Source organism: Lactuca serriola, chromosome 3, assembly GCF_051521515.1.
Source record: "Lactuca serriola cultivar US96UC23 chromosome 3, Lser_US96UC23_V15, whole genome shotgun sequence".
NCBI lineage: Eukaryota > Viridiplantae > Streptophyta > Magnoliopsida > Asterales > Asteraceae > Lactuca > Lactuca serriola.
Genome location: NC_136410.1, coordinates 23,726,919 through 23,744,458, shown reverse-complemented (window position 1 = coordinate 23,744,458; position 17,540 = coordinate 23,726,919). Strand labels below are relative to the sequence as shown.

The 17,540-nt window shown below is 34.0% G+C and overlaps 1 protein-coding gene and 1 pseudogene across 1 annotated transcript; both read left to right on the top strand.

Moving 5' to 3' along the window:
- Positions 1 to 1,339: 1,339 nt before the first annotated feature.
- LOC145094303 (uncharacterized) lies at positions 1,340 to 4,587 on the top strand (annotated as a pseudogene).
- Positions 4,588 to 7,126: 2,539 nt separating this feature from the next.
- LOC145095088 (receptor-like protein EIX2) lies at positions 7,127 to 9,140 on the top strand. The gene is made up of 2 exons (XM_079033029.1): positions 7,127 to 8,100; positions 8,186 to 9,140. Exons 1-2 carry the CDS (start codon positions 7,127 to 7,129, stop codon positions 9,138 to 9,140), a joined length of 1,929 nt encoding a protein of 642 aa, XP_078889155.1.
- Positions 9,141 to 17,540: the final 8,400 nt, after the last annotated feature.

Sequence of the window (17,540 nt, the reverse complement as noted above, 5' to 3'; positions counted from 1 at the left end):
CAAAAAATATTTAAATGTTCATTCTCTTACGTTTCTAATTTAAATCCACAACTTCATTCAGACAATAACCACTCTAGGAGGGAAATAGAACACTACACCACCTCAATACAAGACAATCGCGTCATTACCATAAAAGCAACTCACGTTAACAAGCTCAATGACCATTTAAATGGGTATAGATACAACAAACACATAACCTATGATCAACCAAACTGACAAAACCTATCACAAATTCAATATCTCATACAAGCAACATAAGAAGACCAAGGACAAAATCGTCAAGAATCTCTTTCAAGAACGATGGTCAAACAATAACATCCTCTTTAACCAAATGTCTTCCATCGATTTTCTTTAGTATTAGCAAATCCAACCCCCACAAATCGGGTTTCTTATCTAGTTATTATTATGATTAGCCGAACACCCTTTTATTATATTTCAAATCTTTCGATTTCAGGGGTAACCTAAATCAAAAACCTAAGATTATTCACCTTCGAGATTATGCATAAAAAAACGTAACATCCTGAACAACAAAACTCAAGAACGGAAAAAGGCACATACAACCATTTTACACCGATTGTAGGATGAAATACATCATAGTGAAGCTGGAAGACAACGATATCAGACATGAAATGCCCCGTGCGACTTGCAATTGGGGCCCCTTTACCACGCCGCACCAAAATTGCACAACAAGTGTTCGACAAATGGAGTGATGAATTATGGGGAGACAATGGATGAAAACCATGTTGCTTTTGGTGTTGTTTGTGATAGGAATCAATGGAAGAGGTAGACGATTCACTATTTCCCTAATTTGAGTGAATTGGTTTACATTTCTTAGTTATTACACGCACAAAATCACAAAGCATGTTTGTTGGTGCAGCCCTCTTGCATAACAATTAACAAACAGGGAAGTTGGCAGGGCTGTTCATATTTATTGTGAAATTTGGCACTAGTTTCATACGATAACATGCACTGATATGATTGATTGTATGTTTTACGAGTTTCTGTTTATACTCCTTGATATGCATATTTTTACATGTTTAAATGAAACATTATGACATCAGTACGTTGTATGAAAACTTATTCAACCGACTCTCATGTCAATGCAATAAGTAGATTTGTGGAAAAAGTTAGTCATGTTTGGCATGTAGAATAAACTATAAACTAATCCAAAAAAATGATCAAGATATAAGAAATATGGCCTACGACCAGAGGACCATGTTTGTGGATGCAGCTTTTTGGTTGACTTCTAAGGCTTCCATGGCAATATTTTTCTTTTTCCATTATGGCTCTATAAAAGAATTAGTTTCTTAATCAAAGAAACCCATCGGTTCAACTTCATCATAACATTTCATCTATCCAATTCAATTTTTTTTTTTTGCTAAATCAGATTGAGTTAGGGTTGATAATGGGGAATCGGAGGGGTTTGGGGCTCCATCTCATTTTCATAAGTATTTTGTTGCTTGCAACCGCATATACTTGTTTGGGTATTGGAAATATGAGTGTGATTTGCTTAGATCATGAGAGATTTTCTCTCCTCAAGTTCAAACACAGTGTCAAAGATTACTCTGGAATGTTGTCATCATGGGTTGCAGTGACTGTTGCAGATGGAGAAGAATCCAGTGTGACGCTGTCACTGGAAATGTCGAAAGCCTTCATCTCAGAGGAAGTTACGATAAACGCAAATTATATGGTAATGATTTGAGCTCTTCATTGGCTGAGTTGAGGCATCTCAAATACTTGGACTTAAGCGAAAATTATTTTAATCTAAGTAAGATCCCTGAGTTCATTGGATCCTTGAAACAACTGAGGTACCTCAATCTCTCTAATGCTCGTGTTTATGGAAATGTGCCTCCTCACATTGGAAATCTTTCTAATCTAAAGGTCCTTGATCTAAGTTCAAACTATGGGCTGGTGACAAATGATGTGACATGGACTTTTCATCTTTCATCACTTGAGCATCTCGATTTGAGTTTATTTGATCTTAGTAGAACACAAAACTGGGACACGTTGCTTTACATGCTTCCTTCGTTAAAAGAGTTATATTTGTCAAATTGTAAACTTTCCAAAGCTGATATTCGACCTTTTCTTAATTCAAGTAGAATACTTCCCAAAATCCAACACCTGGATCTTAGCCAAAATTATTTCGAAGGTCCACTCCCTGGCTTCTTAAAAAACATGACATCCCTAACATTTCTGGATCTTTCATACTCTAATATTAGTTTGGCATCAAACTTTGTGTACTTGCTAAACATGATCCCTTTTTTATCGGAGCTGCATTTGTCATGTTGTGGGTTCAATAAAAAATTTCTATCTTCCCCTTGTCTTAATATCACTACACTTTCTAACATCCAATACCTTGATCTTAGCAACAATTCAATTGAAGGGATATTTCCATCTGTTTAAACAAACATGAGTTTCCTAAGAGTCCTTGACCTATCAAGAAATCGGCTACATTCATTGGTTCCTGTTATGCCTAACCTTCTAGAACTTGATATTTCTTATAACAAGTTCAAGCGGATTGAGCACGTTGGAATCTGGAGATGGTGTCACTTGAAAGTTTTAAGTGCCTCGAACAATCATTTTGATGCAGAAATTATTGACTCGCCAAAATATTTATCTCAATGCTCCCAAAATGCTTTGGATTTACATGAGGGTTTGAATGGTACATTTCTACAACCACATGGAAGACTATCAAATTTAAGAGGCATAGATCTATCAAGCAGCGGATTAACAGGACCGATCCCCGAATCTCTAGGAAGATTAAGATTTCTAGAGGTATTAGATCTATCTGATAACCAAATAACAGGTCTGATTCCAGAATCTTTTGGAAAGTTAGCAGCTTTAATAGATGTGTATCTAGAATTCAATCGGTTAATGGGCCCCATACCAACATCTCTAGGAAGACTTGGTTTGTTACAAACATTTTGGGCGTATTCAAATTTCTTAAATGGGACTATTCCAGTTTCAATTGGGCAACTTACCAAACTCGATTCTCTACGCATCGCCAACAATTCTTTAGAAGGAGTAGTGTCTGAAGCCCATTTTGCCAACCTTTCGATGTTGAAGGAATTGGATACTTCTTCTAACACTAAGTTGACATTCAATGTTTCACGTGAGTGGGTCCCTCCATTCCAATTGGTAAAACTTCAACTCAGTTCTTGCAATGTCGGAAATGGATTTCCACAGTGGCTTCATAATCAAAGGAAACTTGAAAAGTTAGTATTGTCTAATGCTTCAATTTCAGGACCTCTCCCCACATGGTTGCAGAAGATGAACATCATTCCTTTCTTAGATCTCTCTCACAACAAACTTAGCGGACCTTTGACAAACCTTCCGAATAGAGGATATTTTGGTGGGCTTAGTCCGTTACTTCTGGAAAATAACCTTTTCAACGGGTCGATTCCAAGTTCATTGTGCACAAGGAAAGATTTGGATTATCTCGATCTTTCTAGAAATAGGTTGACTGGGAAAATTCCCAAGTGTCTTTGGAATCAGGAACGTCTAACTACCATGATACTTAGCTCAAATAAGTTGTCTGGTGTCATTCCAAGTTGTATAGCTCTTACATCTTTGGTTCGATTAAGTTTGAATGACAATAACTTCATTGGTGAACTTCCACGAGAATTGGGGAGTTTAGGACGTTTAACTGTATTAGATCTAGGTGACAATAAATTCTCCGGAAGTATGCCCGAATGGATTGGAGAAAACCTTACATCTTTGATGGTTTTAAGGTTACACAAGAATAACTTCACGGGTAGAATTCCTCTTTCTTTATGTAAATCTTCACATCTTCAAATTTTGGATGTTGCATACAACAAGTTAACGGGTACCATACCTCGTTGTCTAGGAGAGTTGAATTTCATGGCCGAGGGTAATCCATTATTTTGGCATTCTTCCAGTATCGATTACGATGAGAATGTGATTCAAGCCATGAAAGGTGTTGATCTTGAATATACGACAACTTGGGATCAAGTTTATAATATGGACCTTTCAAGCAATAAACTCGTAGGAGAAATACCAGTCCAGCTAACTGGGCTTCATATGTTGTTGGGTCTCAATTTGTCTAATAATCATCTAAGTGGGGGAATTCCAGACGACATTGGGAACATGACACAACTGTTTTCTCTGGATTTATCTAGAAACGAGTTGACCGGGAGGATCCCTCCAAGCATGGCGGGTTTGAACTTTTTGAGCCATTTGAATTTGTCATACAACAATTTGTCGGGACGAATTCCTACAGGAAATCAACTGCAGACTCTTGTTGATCCATCGATATATGTTGGGAACAAAGATCTATATGGAGATCCATTGCCAAAAAATGGCTCAAATCATCAAGACCCAATAACTGATGAGTCAACAAAGATCCATCAAGACAAAGCAGGTGATGAACCGAGGAATGTATGGTTGTTCTTCCTGGATATAATGTATGGTTTTGCAACAGGGTTTTGGGGTATTATTGGAGTTTTGTTGTTCAAGAAGCAGTGGAGACAAAAGCTTTTCATGTTTGTTGAGGAAACCATGGACAAGATATACGTTGCAGTCGTGGTAAGAGTTACCAAGATGAAGAGAGGAAGAGAAGTTGTGTAGTAGATCCTATGGGATGCAAGTAATTCTTGTATATATATAGTATCAATGATTTTTTCCTGTTTAATAATGTTATTGTGCTTATTTATGCTAGTATTTGGAATTTATATTTGTTCTAAGTGAGTGTAATATTGATGTTAAAAGTTGTCAAATCCCCCTCTTGTAAATCTGTAATGGTAGTGATCTTGGTTGATGCTTTGGTTCTGCTTCAAACACCTAATATGTATGTTTTGTCGCTGATAATCTGTATGTAAAATCTTAGTCTTTTAAATGATGAAATCTTGTGACTCATTTGCTTCCTTAATAGTATTGACTTTGTACTCATTGTAAAATCTTAAGGTTTTTCCAACAAGCTTTGTTAGGATAATGGTTTTCCAACAATAAACAATTTATAAGCACGATCTATGGACATGCCCGAATTTCAACCAATTCACTATATAATGAAAGATAATATAAAATAAGAGTAACTATTTATCTTTCAAAAACTATTGATTCTATATTTTAGATCCCCTGTGTCATGCTAATCCCGCATTTTATCTTTGATTAGTCCTCCAAATAGTATATTAAGAACTTTGGAATCTTATATATGTGAAAGTTAACATAGATGAGTGTGCATTTACTTATGTTTCGTCGAAAATAATATGGTTTATTCTAATAGGATTTAACAACCAAATGTTGTCTAGTCATTTGAAAATATTTTCAACTACAATATTCTCAAATTACATGCACATTCTTATGAATGTTAGAAGTTCATTCCACCTTTAAGATGATGTTTGGTTTGCATTGTTATTGTAATTTCAAGTCCATACTAATTTGTGATAAAAATTATTATTATTAGATAAATTTACTATTATATTTAAAGTTGAAGAAACAGGCAACTCGCCACCACAGATCATGGTGCAAGTGACGATCTAATACGTCACTAATCCATGTGTGATGGGTTTTAGTGTCGGATCCAAGTTTGTCGCATAAAACAACTTGACAAAATTTTAAGAAACCGTCAGTAATCCTATACATTTTGTCTACCAGAAACTTTGAAACCAACCAAATAGCCACAAATTTGTCACGGATTGGTGACAACTATTTATCGACAAATTGTTTTTAGAGACAACCTTTTTAGCATCCAAAATAAAAGGGCATATCTGGCGATAGATTCAGACGAATACCTATCCTAGACAAATATTCACGTGTTGCGCAAAATAAATTTATTTGTTTTATTGATATATGAACTTTTCTGGTCAACCAAAGATAGCTAGTCTTGGTTTTATTTGTTGCGCAAAATAAATTTATTTGGCTTGCAATTGCACCCCCATAAATTTATTTGTTTTATAGATATATGAACTTTTCTGGTCAACCAAAGATAGCTAGTCTTGGTTTTGGTTTTATTTGTTGCGCAAAATATTTGGATTGCAATTGCACAAATTTATTTGTTTTATTGATATATGAACTTTTCTGGTCAACCAAAGATAGCTAGTCTTGGTTTTGGTTTTATTTGTTGCGCAAAATAAATTTATTTGGTGCAATTATATTGATATATGAACTTTTCTGGTCAACCAAAGATAGCTAGTCTTGGTTTTATTTGTTGCGCAAAATGCAAAATAAGAAAGAGTCTTGATTCTAAGAAGTTTTACAATGGTAGCAAGTCTTTGTAACTTAAACCAATTTCCTTTTCATTCCCCCACCAATATGGGATGAGTTTAAAACTCACTCAACTCCTTTTCTCTTCCAATTGCCCTACTTTGACAAGTAATTTCTCATTAATTTTTAATCCTTTTTGGACGTATGATATATCGAAACAAAGATATCACGGAGGAGAACAAGAATATATAATAAATAGTTCGTTTTGATTATATTTATAGTCCAAAATTGGTGCTCAAAAACGGAGAAAATCCATTTTTGGAAATTATTAAAATTAATTTTCCAACATATGTATTGATTGTATATATTTGTATTTATCTGTAAGATTTACATTTCATTAGATAGAGTCGGTTGTGTATTATAGATATATTGTTCGTATGTAATGAGGGACAAACATTCGGCAGCTTCTTTAGACTTGTGGACAAAGATATTTATGCCTGCCATGGCCCATGGGGAATATACTGAACCAAAAACTACTTAATTAATCAAGAGAAAAAAAAATATAGTCCAGGACAAACAGAAGATGTATTTATCCATTTACTTCCAAGTCTTCCATGGCAATAAGTAACTTGTAGATACAAATTTCATTGACTTCAAGCCTTCAATGGAAATATGTTGCTGTATGGCTCTATAAATGAACTAGTTTCTTGATCAGAAAAACCCATCACTGCATCATAAGAACCTAGCTTTCCACTTCAATTTTCTTCTATATTAAACATGTTTGGATTTATAATGAGGAATATTCAGAGGGGTTTGGGACTCCATCTCATTTTCAAAAGTATTCTGTTGCTTGCAACCGCATATACTTGTTTGGGTGTTGGAAATATGAGTGTGGATCGTTTTCTCTCAGCATGAGAGAATTGCTCTTCTCAAGTTCAAACACAGCGTTGAAGATAACTCTGGAATGTTGTCATCATGGATTAGCAGTGACTGTTGCAGGTGGGAAAGAATCCACTGTGATGCTATAACTGGAAATGTAAAAAGCCTTCATCTTAGAGGAAACAATGATGATAGTGAAGGTGGACACTATTTAGTTGGTAATGAGGTTAACTCTTCATTAGCAGAGTTGAGGCATCTCAAATACTTAGACTTAAGTGGTAATGATGTTGGAGGAATCCGGATCCCTGAGTTCATTGGATCCTTGAAACAGTTGTGGTATCTCAATCTCTCTCGTTCTTTTTTTCATGGTATTGTTCCTCCTCAAATTAGAAATCTTTCTAATTTAAAGGTTCTTGATCTAAGTGAAAACTATGAGCTGATGATAGATGATATGGCTTGGACTTTTGGTCTTTCATCACTCGAGCAACTTGACTTGAGTTTTAATGATCTTAGTCGAGCACAAAACTGGGACATGGTGCTTTACATGATTCCTTCATTAAAAAAGTTAAGTTTGTCATCTTGTGGACTTTCCAATGTTGATATTCGTCTTTCTCTTAATTCGAGTAAAATACTTCCCAACATCAGACACCTGGATCTTGGCTTCAATTCTTTCAAAGGTCCACTCCCTCCCTTTCTTCAAAACATGACATCCCTAGCATTCCTAGATCTATCAGGCTTTAATATTAGTTTGGCATGGAACTTTGCCAACTTGCTAAGCATGATCCCTTATTTATCAGAGTTGCATTTGTCAAGTTGCGAGTTAAATAAGACGTTTCTGTCTTCCCGTCATCTTAATTTCAGTACACTTTCTAACATCCAACATCTCGACCTCCGCTTCAGTTCAATTGGATTCATGTTTCCATCTGTTTTAACAAACATAAGTTCCCTAAGTGTCCTTGACCTCTCAGGAAACAGATTGAATTCATCGGTTCCTATTATGCCTAACCTTCTAAAACTCGATCTTTCTTACAACGAGTTTAGTAGCTCTTACATCGCTACGTCGGTTAAACTTGAATGACAATAACCTTACAGGTGAACTTCCTGGAAAATTGGGGAATTTACGAAGTTAATTTATTTGTGTTAGACTTGGGCGATATAAATTTTGTGGAAGTATACCCAAATGGGTTGGAGAAAACCTTACAAATTTGAAGGTTTTAAGGTTACACAACAACAACTTCACGGGTGGAATTCCACCATCTTTGTGCAAAGCTTCATCCCTTCAGATTCTGGATCTTGCACACAATAACTTAATGGGACCCATCCCTCGTTGTTTAGGAGAGTTGAATGCCATGGCTGAGCCTATTCCATTACTTACATATACTGATACTGACATTATCAATCTCAACGAGAATCTGATTCAGGCCATGAAAGGTGTTGAGCTTAAATATACAACAACTTGGGAGTTAGTTTATAACATGGACCTCTCAAGTAATCAACTTGTTGGAGAATTACCGGTCGAGCTAACTGCACTCTCTATGTTGTTGGGTCTGAATTTGTCCAATAATCATCTCAGTGGGGATATTCCAGACAGCATTCAGAACATGACACAGCTTTTTTCTCTCCATTTATCTAGAAACGAATTGACTGGGGTGATCCCTCAAAGCATGGCAGCTTTGAACTTTTTGAGCCATTTGAATTTGTCACACAACAATTTTTCGGGACGAATTCCTACAGGAAATCAACTGCAGACTCTTATTGATCCATCCATATATGCTGGGAACGAAGATCTATGTGGACCTCCATTGCCAAAGAATTGTTCAAATCATCAAGACCCAATAACTCATGAGCCCACTAAGATCCATCCAGACAAAGACAAAGCAGATGATGAGCCGAAGGAGGCGTGGTTGTTTGGTCTGGACATAATACGTGGTTTTGCAACAGGGTTTTGGGGTATTGTTGAAGTTTTGTTGTTCAAGAAGCACTGGAGAATGAAGCTTTTCCTGTTTGTTGAGGAAACCATGGACAAGATACACGTTGCAGTTGCAATAGGAGTTGCCAAGATGAAGAGATGCCACGTAGATCCTTTGGGATGCAAGTAGTTCTTGCATATTTATTTTTCTTTTATATTACTCTTGCTGTGGTTATTTAAATTTTTATATTTGTATGACATTTGCAATATGGATGATATTTTTAAAAGTTTTCATTTCGATTTTATTTTGTTTGATTTCGTACTTATACAAGATCAAGTTGTTTGATAACCAATGATTTGAAGTTATCAAGTTACAACATGAACGTCTTGAGACGCTGTCAATATAATGAATAAATAAACAAAAAAAACTCAAAGCAGCTGATCATATACCGAATTGAAGCAAATGGTTTTGTTCTTGATTCAGTTTTTTTCGGGACCCAACATTTGGTCACCCGTTTTCTTGATTGAGTTTTTTTTTTTTTTTAGTGTTCAAGCCCTTGATCTGTCCTTTGAGCATATTGTGTAGCTGCAAAACTTCTTGATGTTACTTATTTTTGGTTCGGATCAGATCAGTTGATTGCATATATAATATTGATTTCTTATCGTGTTTGTTTTTCCAATGTTATTACTTTTACTCTTAATTTGTATAGATCATCAACAACAATAGTCGACTTAAATTCAAATTAAAACTCATTTGTTGCATACAGTGGTCCACACTAAATATTTGAGCATATGTTTTCTATAATTCTTTCTCATATGCATCTCCAATATCAGGTCTTCACATTATTTTCTCACGTAAGTTAATGCATAAGTAAGGTTCTGGGTTCAAGCTTAGGTGTCACCTTCTTTGCTTGTTTTGAGATATGTTGTGGCTCATTTTAAGAGATAAATGCACCCATGTTCTACAACGATTTTCTATGCCACCAGCATTTGAATGTCATCCAATCTATAACGCATTAAAGCCCTCAATATTCGCCACTTTGAGTGACAACCAAGGGTGAAGTCAAGTATGGGTTATGAAACTAACATAAATGTTAAAGCACGATGAGGATTAAGTTTGGTAATCTAAGTATGCCGAGAAAGCCACAAATTGTAGATCTAATAGATTTGGGGATCTCACCAAAACAATGGCAAGCCGGAAGCATACGGTAAATTTTAGGGTAACACACCGAAAAAATTACACAACACAAAAATCTAAAAAAATTCACTGCACCTAAAAATTTGAGGGGTAGCACAGGCTATCCCTGGCACCTACATGGATCCACCTTTGAACTAAAATCAAAATTAGAAATGCATGAAATTTGACAAACATTTAACATAATTTATTAACAAAGTTGGTCATAAAGACAAGTGATGTTTTCATACAAGAAAAGTTACATAAGAACTACTTGAAAGAAATTTTTAATTTTGCAAGGACCAACCATGAAATTTAGTCTATAAATAATGTTATATAATGGTCATAATTGTCATGATTTTAGTGGTCGGTCTCTAATTGTTTCTTGTAGAATAGATCATTAAACTTATTAATTTTCTTTTCGTATCATGTAGACAGATTCTATAAAAGAAGAAATAATTTGATTGGTCCACGACATGTTGTATGACATTTGGTGGTGTGGATTCCTACTTCAGTTTTGATTTTTTGTATAATACAATAGATCATTAAACTTATTTTCTTTTTGTATCATGTGGACAAATTCTATAAAAGAAGAGATAATTTGATTGGTCCTACGACATCTTGTATGACATTTGGTGGTGTGGACTCCTACTTTAATTTTGATTTTTTTTATAATCAATTTTATTTTTAATAATTTATTTTATTATTGTTTTGGTTTCATTTAAGGTGACGGTAAAAACCTTTTGATGTTAAAGATGTAGCATTGTTATAGCTAAGTGTTTGTTTAAAAGGAAAATGTCATAAAATGACAATAGATAACATTTTATTTGCTCTTTAGGTCATAAATTTTTAGTTGTATTCAATTGGCCAACAATCTATTTTTTATTTATTATACTATGGATTATGTGGATATAACTAGCGATATGGAGTCCATCTAGGTTAGGAGTGGGTTATTCTCAATAAAATATGTAGTCAATGCCTAAATGGTATATAAAACCAAAAATTAAGTTTTTTGGCCATTTTTTTTAACCGGTAAATATAATCTACTCTTAAACTAACACCTGATGTCATCTATATTCACGATGGGACTTGAACCCTCGATCTCAAAGAAAGAGAGCATCATTTGATACCACTAAGGTAGAAGTCTTTTGGTTTTTTGGTTAATTTTATACAATTAAAAGTTTAGTAACTTGATGAGCAAATAAAATTTATTTATTAATAGCATTTTTATGATATTTTCCAATTATTAAATTAAATAAGCAATTTTCAATTAGTTTTTTTCTAACTTATTTGAAAGTGTTTATTATACGAGTAAACGAATAAACAATTTGTCATTCTTTTGACCCTAAAGAGTTATATGGGTTGTATCCTCGTTTTTCTTTTTTCAATACCAACGACACAAATGCCATTTTATGTTGTCGTACTACATAAGCCAACGCTGTAACACCCAGATTCCAAGTATTTCTTATTTTGACCCTTGATTGTAAATTAGTTTTCAAATTTGGTCCTAAAGGGTGAAAAGCAAAACTTTAGCGGATGGGCGCGTACGTTAGGCGTACTTCTAGTATGTGGGGCGTACGTTGTCTAGGGACAAACCCTAATTTTTAGGGTTTGGACCCTATTTAAGCATCATTATGGACTCAAGACCCTTGCCCTCATGAGCCTCCTTCCCTCTAAAGATACCCCACGAAACCCTAGTTTGTTCTTGAGTGTTCTTGAGCTTTGGTGGTTAACTTTTGGTGTTTTTGCTCACTTTGAAGAAGAAGAAGGAACTTGGTGTTCAATCCTTAGTTGGAGTAGAGCTCTCAGATCCATAGTCTTCATCAGTTTTGCTAACATTGGAGGTATAAAGTTTCTATCTTGATGAATCTATGTGTTAGACCTAATCTAGTGCTTGTTTTGGGCATATCTTGGTCCCTTGAGTCATCCTTGTCAGTATGAGATACTCCAGGAGCTTAAAATATTAGATCTTAGCATTTATGATGTTGTTAGTGCATAAAAATGTCATCTTGATGGGTGTTGATGAAGCATGCTTGAGTTAGTGTTCATATTATGGACCTAGATGGATAAAACCAGATTTTGGGTCCCATTAAGACATACAAATGAGTAAAGTTGCCAACTATATTGATTAAGACCTCATTTAGACCTATATTTGAGGTATGGGCGTTAAGGTCTTAATGGATTAAGACCTTTGCTTAAGGAAAGGGACTCTGGCCAGTACGCGGGCGTACTTCTTAGTACGTTGCACGTACTGGGTATGAGGCCCAACAGAAGTCACTCGAGTACGCAGGGCGTACAGGTCAGGTACGCAGGGCGTACTACCTACTGTGGGCATAGGTTGCTTTTGGGCCATTTTAAGGGTTTCGGCATTGATTGAATGGGTTTAACTTTGAGGGGTAAAATAGTCTTTTACCCTAAGAGTCGGGATTATGGATTTGGGCTCTTAGTTATGGTTTATGGCCTAATTATTAATTAGGGTATTATTTGATCATATGTAGTGCGGAGATTTCTCGGATAAACAGTCAGAGTGTTTATCTTATTTTTCAGCAGATTGAGGTGAGTCTCCTCCAAGTGTTTGGCGAGTCGAACGCACCAATGACGACCTATGGATTATTGTTATTTGTATGCTAGTTGTATGTATGACTCTTGCATGTGTTATATGTGTTGTATGTATATCGAGCGGGGCCTAATGAGTGTGTTGGGTGGGGCCCATCGCATGTTAATGACAGATCTATTTCGGGCGGGTTCGATGTCGAGCGGGGCCCGATGGTTGTCAGGAAAGGCCCATTGTATGTATAGTATGGGTTATTTCGGGGAACTCACTAAGCTTTGTGCTTACGGTTTTTAGTTTATGTTTCAAGTATTTCCTGCTCGATGGGGAAGGGCTCGAGATGATCGTATCGCACACACCATGATTTTTCGCTTTATTAACTCTAATGTATTTTGGATGATTATGGATACACTATGATTTCCTTATGGTTTTATAAAAATGTTCGGTTGATGTTTTATTTAATATAAAAATAAATTTTTGGTTCTGGATTTTGGGACGTTACAAGTTGGTATCAAAGCCTTGGTTTGATGGATTCGAGCATACTCTAGGGTGTGTATGAACTAAAATTGAGGGTTTGATATATTTTTCATAAAAAGAAATGTTTTAATTAAAGGATTTTCTAATAAAAAAAAGGAGTGTGGTGCATGCAATCGGCCGAGCTCAAGTAAGTTTTCCGAAAATGCCCATACGTGTTCTATGTGATATGCTTTGAATTATGAATTTGTGAGCAGCATGCTAGATTAAGGATAAGGATTTTCTCAAGATTTCATAATAGAAGGATAGGAGATATGCCTTTATATGCCTATTGTATGAGCTTATAGACTTGCATGCTAGTACTGGATCAGTTAGTGATAGGATGGTCTATTTAGGTTATGCTTTGATTCCGATTACTCAATGCTCGAATGTTGCTTGTTTTGTGATTTTAGGAGTTCCCATTAACATCAGCTAACTAGAAAGTGAATACGCTAAGTTACATATTACTGATATTAGATAATTTTAGAAGGTTAGGTTTAACCCTAATGCACAACTCTTGTTTAAGTTCAACCGTTTTAGTGTGATACCTTTCATTCAAAAAATATTTGGTGTCGGTAATATGTAATTGATGGGTTTTAAGCATAACAAACAATTCTTATGTGTGCATGCAACCCTAGTTCTTGGATCTATGTTTTCTCTAATTGCACATACAACTTTTGAACATGAAACAGAAAACCGTAATTGTACTAGTATAATTTCGAAAAATCATAACTAGGGTTAGTAAACATACTTTTGATTGTTATGTTGTAATAACAATGAAAATCCAAGTCTTCTTCAACCTTGAGAGCAAGTGTCACAAGTGTCTAGCCTCTAGTAGATCACACCCAAACTAAGCAAGAGGATGAGAGAGGAGATAGGGGAAGAGGCTTGAGATTTTCGGCTATCCTTCTAGGGTTTACAGTGGCCAAAAATGTGAAGCCCTATGGGTCTATTTATAGTGCAGATAGGATACAATGGATAACCCTAATTTGAATAAGATATTATTAATTCAAATTAGTAATTATCCACCTCCTTAATTATCCACGTGGGATAATCTAGAAACCCTAATTATCCTTAGGAATTTGATCCACCACCTTCCTAGGAAGATTATGGAACTTCTTGCTCAACAATTGCACTTTAGTCCCTGCATTTTCAATTAATTCTTTTAATCCCGAAATTAATTCCAATTAATTTTTTATTAAATATTAGTTAAATATATGATTTGTAATTAATATATTATTTTCATAATACATTAATAAATCATTTATTCCAATTTATTATTCAAATAATAAATTCAATCTCTCTCCAAAAGTCATCATGTCCAGTTGCTAGTTATGAGGGTAACCCAAAAGGACTGTGTTGCTATCAATTCAAGTATATACAAATTCTTATATATATATATATATATATATATATATATATATATATATATATATATATATAGTATCAATGATTTTTTTCCTGTTTAACAAAGGTTATTATGCTTATTTATGCTAGTATTTGGAATTTATATTTGTTTTAAGTGGGTGTAATATGGGTCTTAAAAGTGGTCAAATCCCCTTCTTGTAAATTTGTAATGGTAGTGATCTTGGTTGACGCTTTGGTTCTGCTTCAAACACCTAATATGTATGTTTTGTCATTGATAATTTGTATGCAAAATCTTAGTCTTTTAAATGATGAAATGTTGTGACTCATTTGCTTCCTTAATAGTATTGACTTTGTACTCAAAGATGTATTGTAAAATCTTAAGGTTTTTCCAACAAGCTTTGTTAGGATAATGGTTTTCCAACAATAAACAATTTATTAGCACTATCTATTGACATGCCCGAATTTCACCCAATTCACTATATAATGAAAGATAATATAAAATAAAAGTAAATATTTATCTTTCAAAAACTATTGGTTCTATTAGATCCCTTGTGTCATGCTAATCCCGCCGTTGATCCTTGATTAGTCCTCCAAAAGATATATGAAGAACTTTGGAATCTTATGTGCAAGTTAACATAGATGAGTGAGCATTTACTTATGTTTCATCGAAACTAATAGAGAAAATTACAAAAATAGTCTAATCCTTTAATTACTTTGTGGAAAATAACTCAAAAAACCCAAATTAGAAAAATAGCAACCAAAATTGCAGATGGACTCAGTCTATCTGGGATTTTACTTGTCCATTTGCGAACGTACAAGTCACTAAAGCGCATTCGTGTTTTAGCGACTTGTACGTTTGCAAATGGACGCTCCATTTGTGATTTTGCGTCCATCTGTGGTTTCCCTTTTTCAGGGGTATAAAAACGTAATTTTTTTTCTTTCACTTTTCAAACTTTTTGTTGGAAATCTCTCTCTCTCTCTCTCTCTCTCTCTCTCTCTCTCTCTCTCTCTCTTTGGAGGCACTATGGACGATTTTATTTTTCAAACATTTTTCAAACTTTTTGTTGGAGAATTCATTTTATTAGAGAGGTTTTAAACAAATTTTCCAAATAAATAACAACTAAAGTAATAATTTTTTGCAAAACTTTATATATAATAAGGTTGTTTCGTAGTTAAATCATATTCATTTCGTAGTCAAAATCAAAAATAAAAATAAAAAAAATAAAAAATAAAATTTTTAAGAAAACGCAAAATCATAGATGGGATGAGAGGAAATCGCAGATGAACTTAGTTCATCTGCGATTTTAGTCAGAGATAGGGGTATTTATACGAAAAAAAAAAACACTTGTGAACATACAAGTGGCTAAAGCACGTTTGTGTTGTGCTTTAGCGAATTGTATGTTCACAGATGGAATGCTAAAATCGCAAATGGGTTTTTAATTTGGGTTTTTTTTGCTATTTTCTACAAAGTAGTTAACAGATTAGGTTATATTTGTAATTTTCTCAAACTAATATTGTGTATTCTAATAGTATTTAACAACCAAATGTTGTCTAGTCATTTGAAAATATTTTCAACTACAATATTCTCAAAGTACAGGCACATTAATGTAAGAAGTTCATTACACCTTTAAGATGATGTTTGGTTTACATTGTTATTGTAATTTCAAGTCCATACTAATTTGTGATAAAAACCATTAATATTAGATAAATTTATTGTATATCGTGGTGTAAGTGACAATCTAATACGTCACTAATCCATGTGTGATGGGTTTTCGTGTCGGATCCAAGTTTGTCGCATAAAACAAACAACTTGACAAAACTTTAAGAAACCGTCAATAATCCTATACATTTTGTTTTCCAGAAACCTTGAAACCAACTAAATAGCCACAGATTTGTCACGAATTGGTGACAACTATTTATCAACAAATTGTTGTTAGAGACAACCTTTTTAGCATCCAAAAGAGACGGGCATATATGGCGATGGATTCAGACGAATACCTATCCTAGATTATTAGACGAATATTCACGTGTTGTGCAAAATGAATTTATATAATTAACATCGACAAAAAAACATGTTCAAAACAATTGTGTTATTGATATATTAACTGTGAAATAATAATTTCTTACACTAATTTGTTATATAAAATTATAATGATTTTGAATCATATTATAACATTTATTAAAATCATATCATTTAATAGTTGCTACTCGCGATTGACGTGTAAACAAAACTAAATATGATTTTCGATTTAGTGTTACTTTTAATGTTATGATTAATTGATTTACAAATTACTTATTTGATATTTTTTGTAAGGCAACATAATGTAATCTATAATTTTATGTTATTTTTAATTATTATTATTGTTATAATTTAAAAACCATATATTTATAAAACTTTAAATTATTATAAAAGTAGTTTTTGATAATTTTTAATAAATTTGAGATGTCGATTTAGGTTTTATATTTAATACATTTAAATGTTTTAAAATATATATTTTTTTTAAATAGTCTTTAAATATATTTAAGTTTATTTTATACTTTGATTGATTTATGTGATCCACATAAACAAAAATTATACCATTTGTTCCATAAACATCAAAAATAAAGACAACATATTCTACATCATCTGAAATGGGATTAAGCCCTTCCATCAGGAAAATATCTAGTTCACAATAGTATTACTTTTTACAATCTTCATGCATGAACGTTCGAAGAATGTCACACACTCAGAATAAGTCATAGAAGAAAAGTCAATATCATTGAATATGGTTTTCACACCATCAGTGTAGAAGAAAGGCTTACGAGTAAATACCCTTTGGTAGTTGAGTTCCACCATCACAAACAGTCCATTAGGTTCCGATTGTGCCATTGCAACTCAGTTTTAGTACTTCAGCTCGATCACAAAAATGTTTCACAAACCCTAGCTCAGTTTCGTTTACAGTGAAATGAAGAATGAAGGTCGACAAGTGAAGATGATAGGTTTT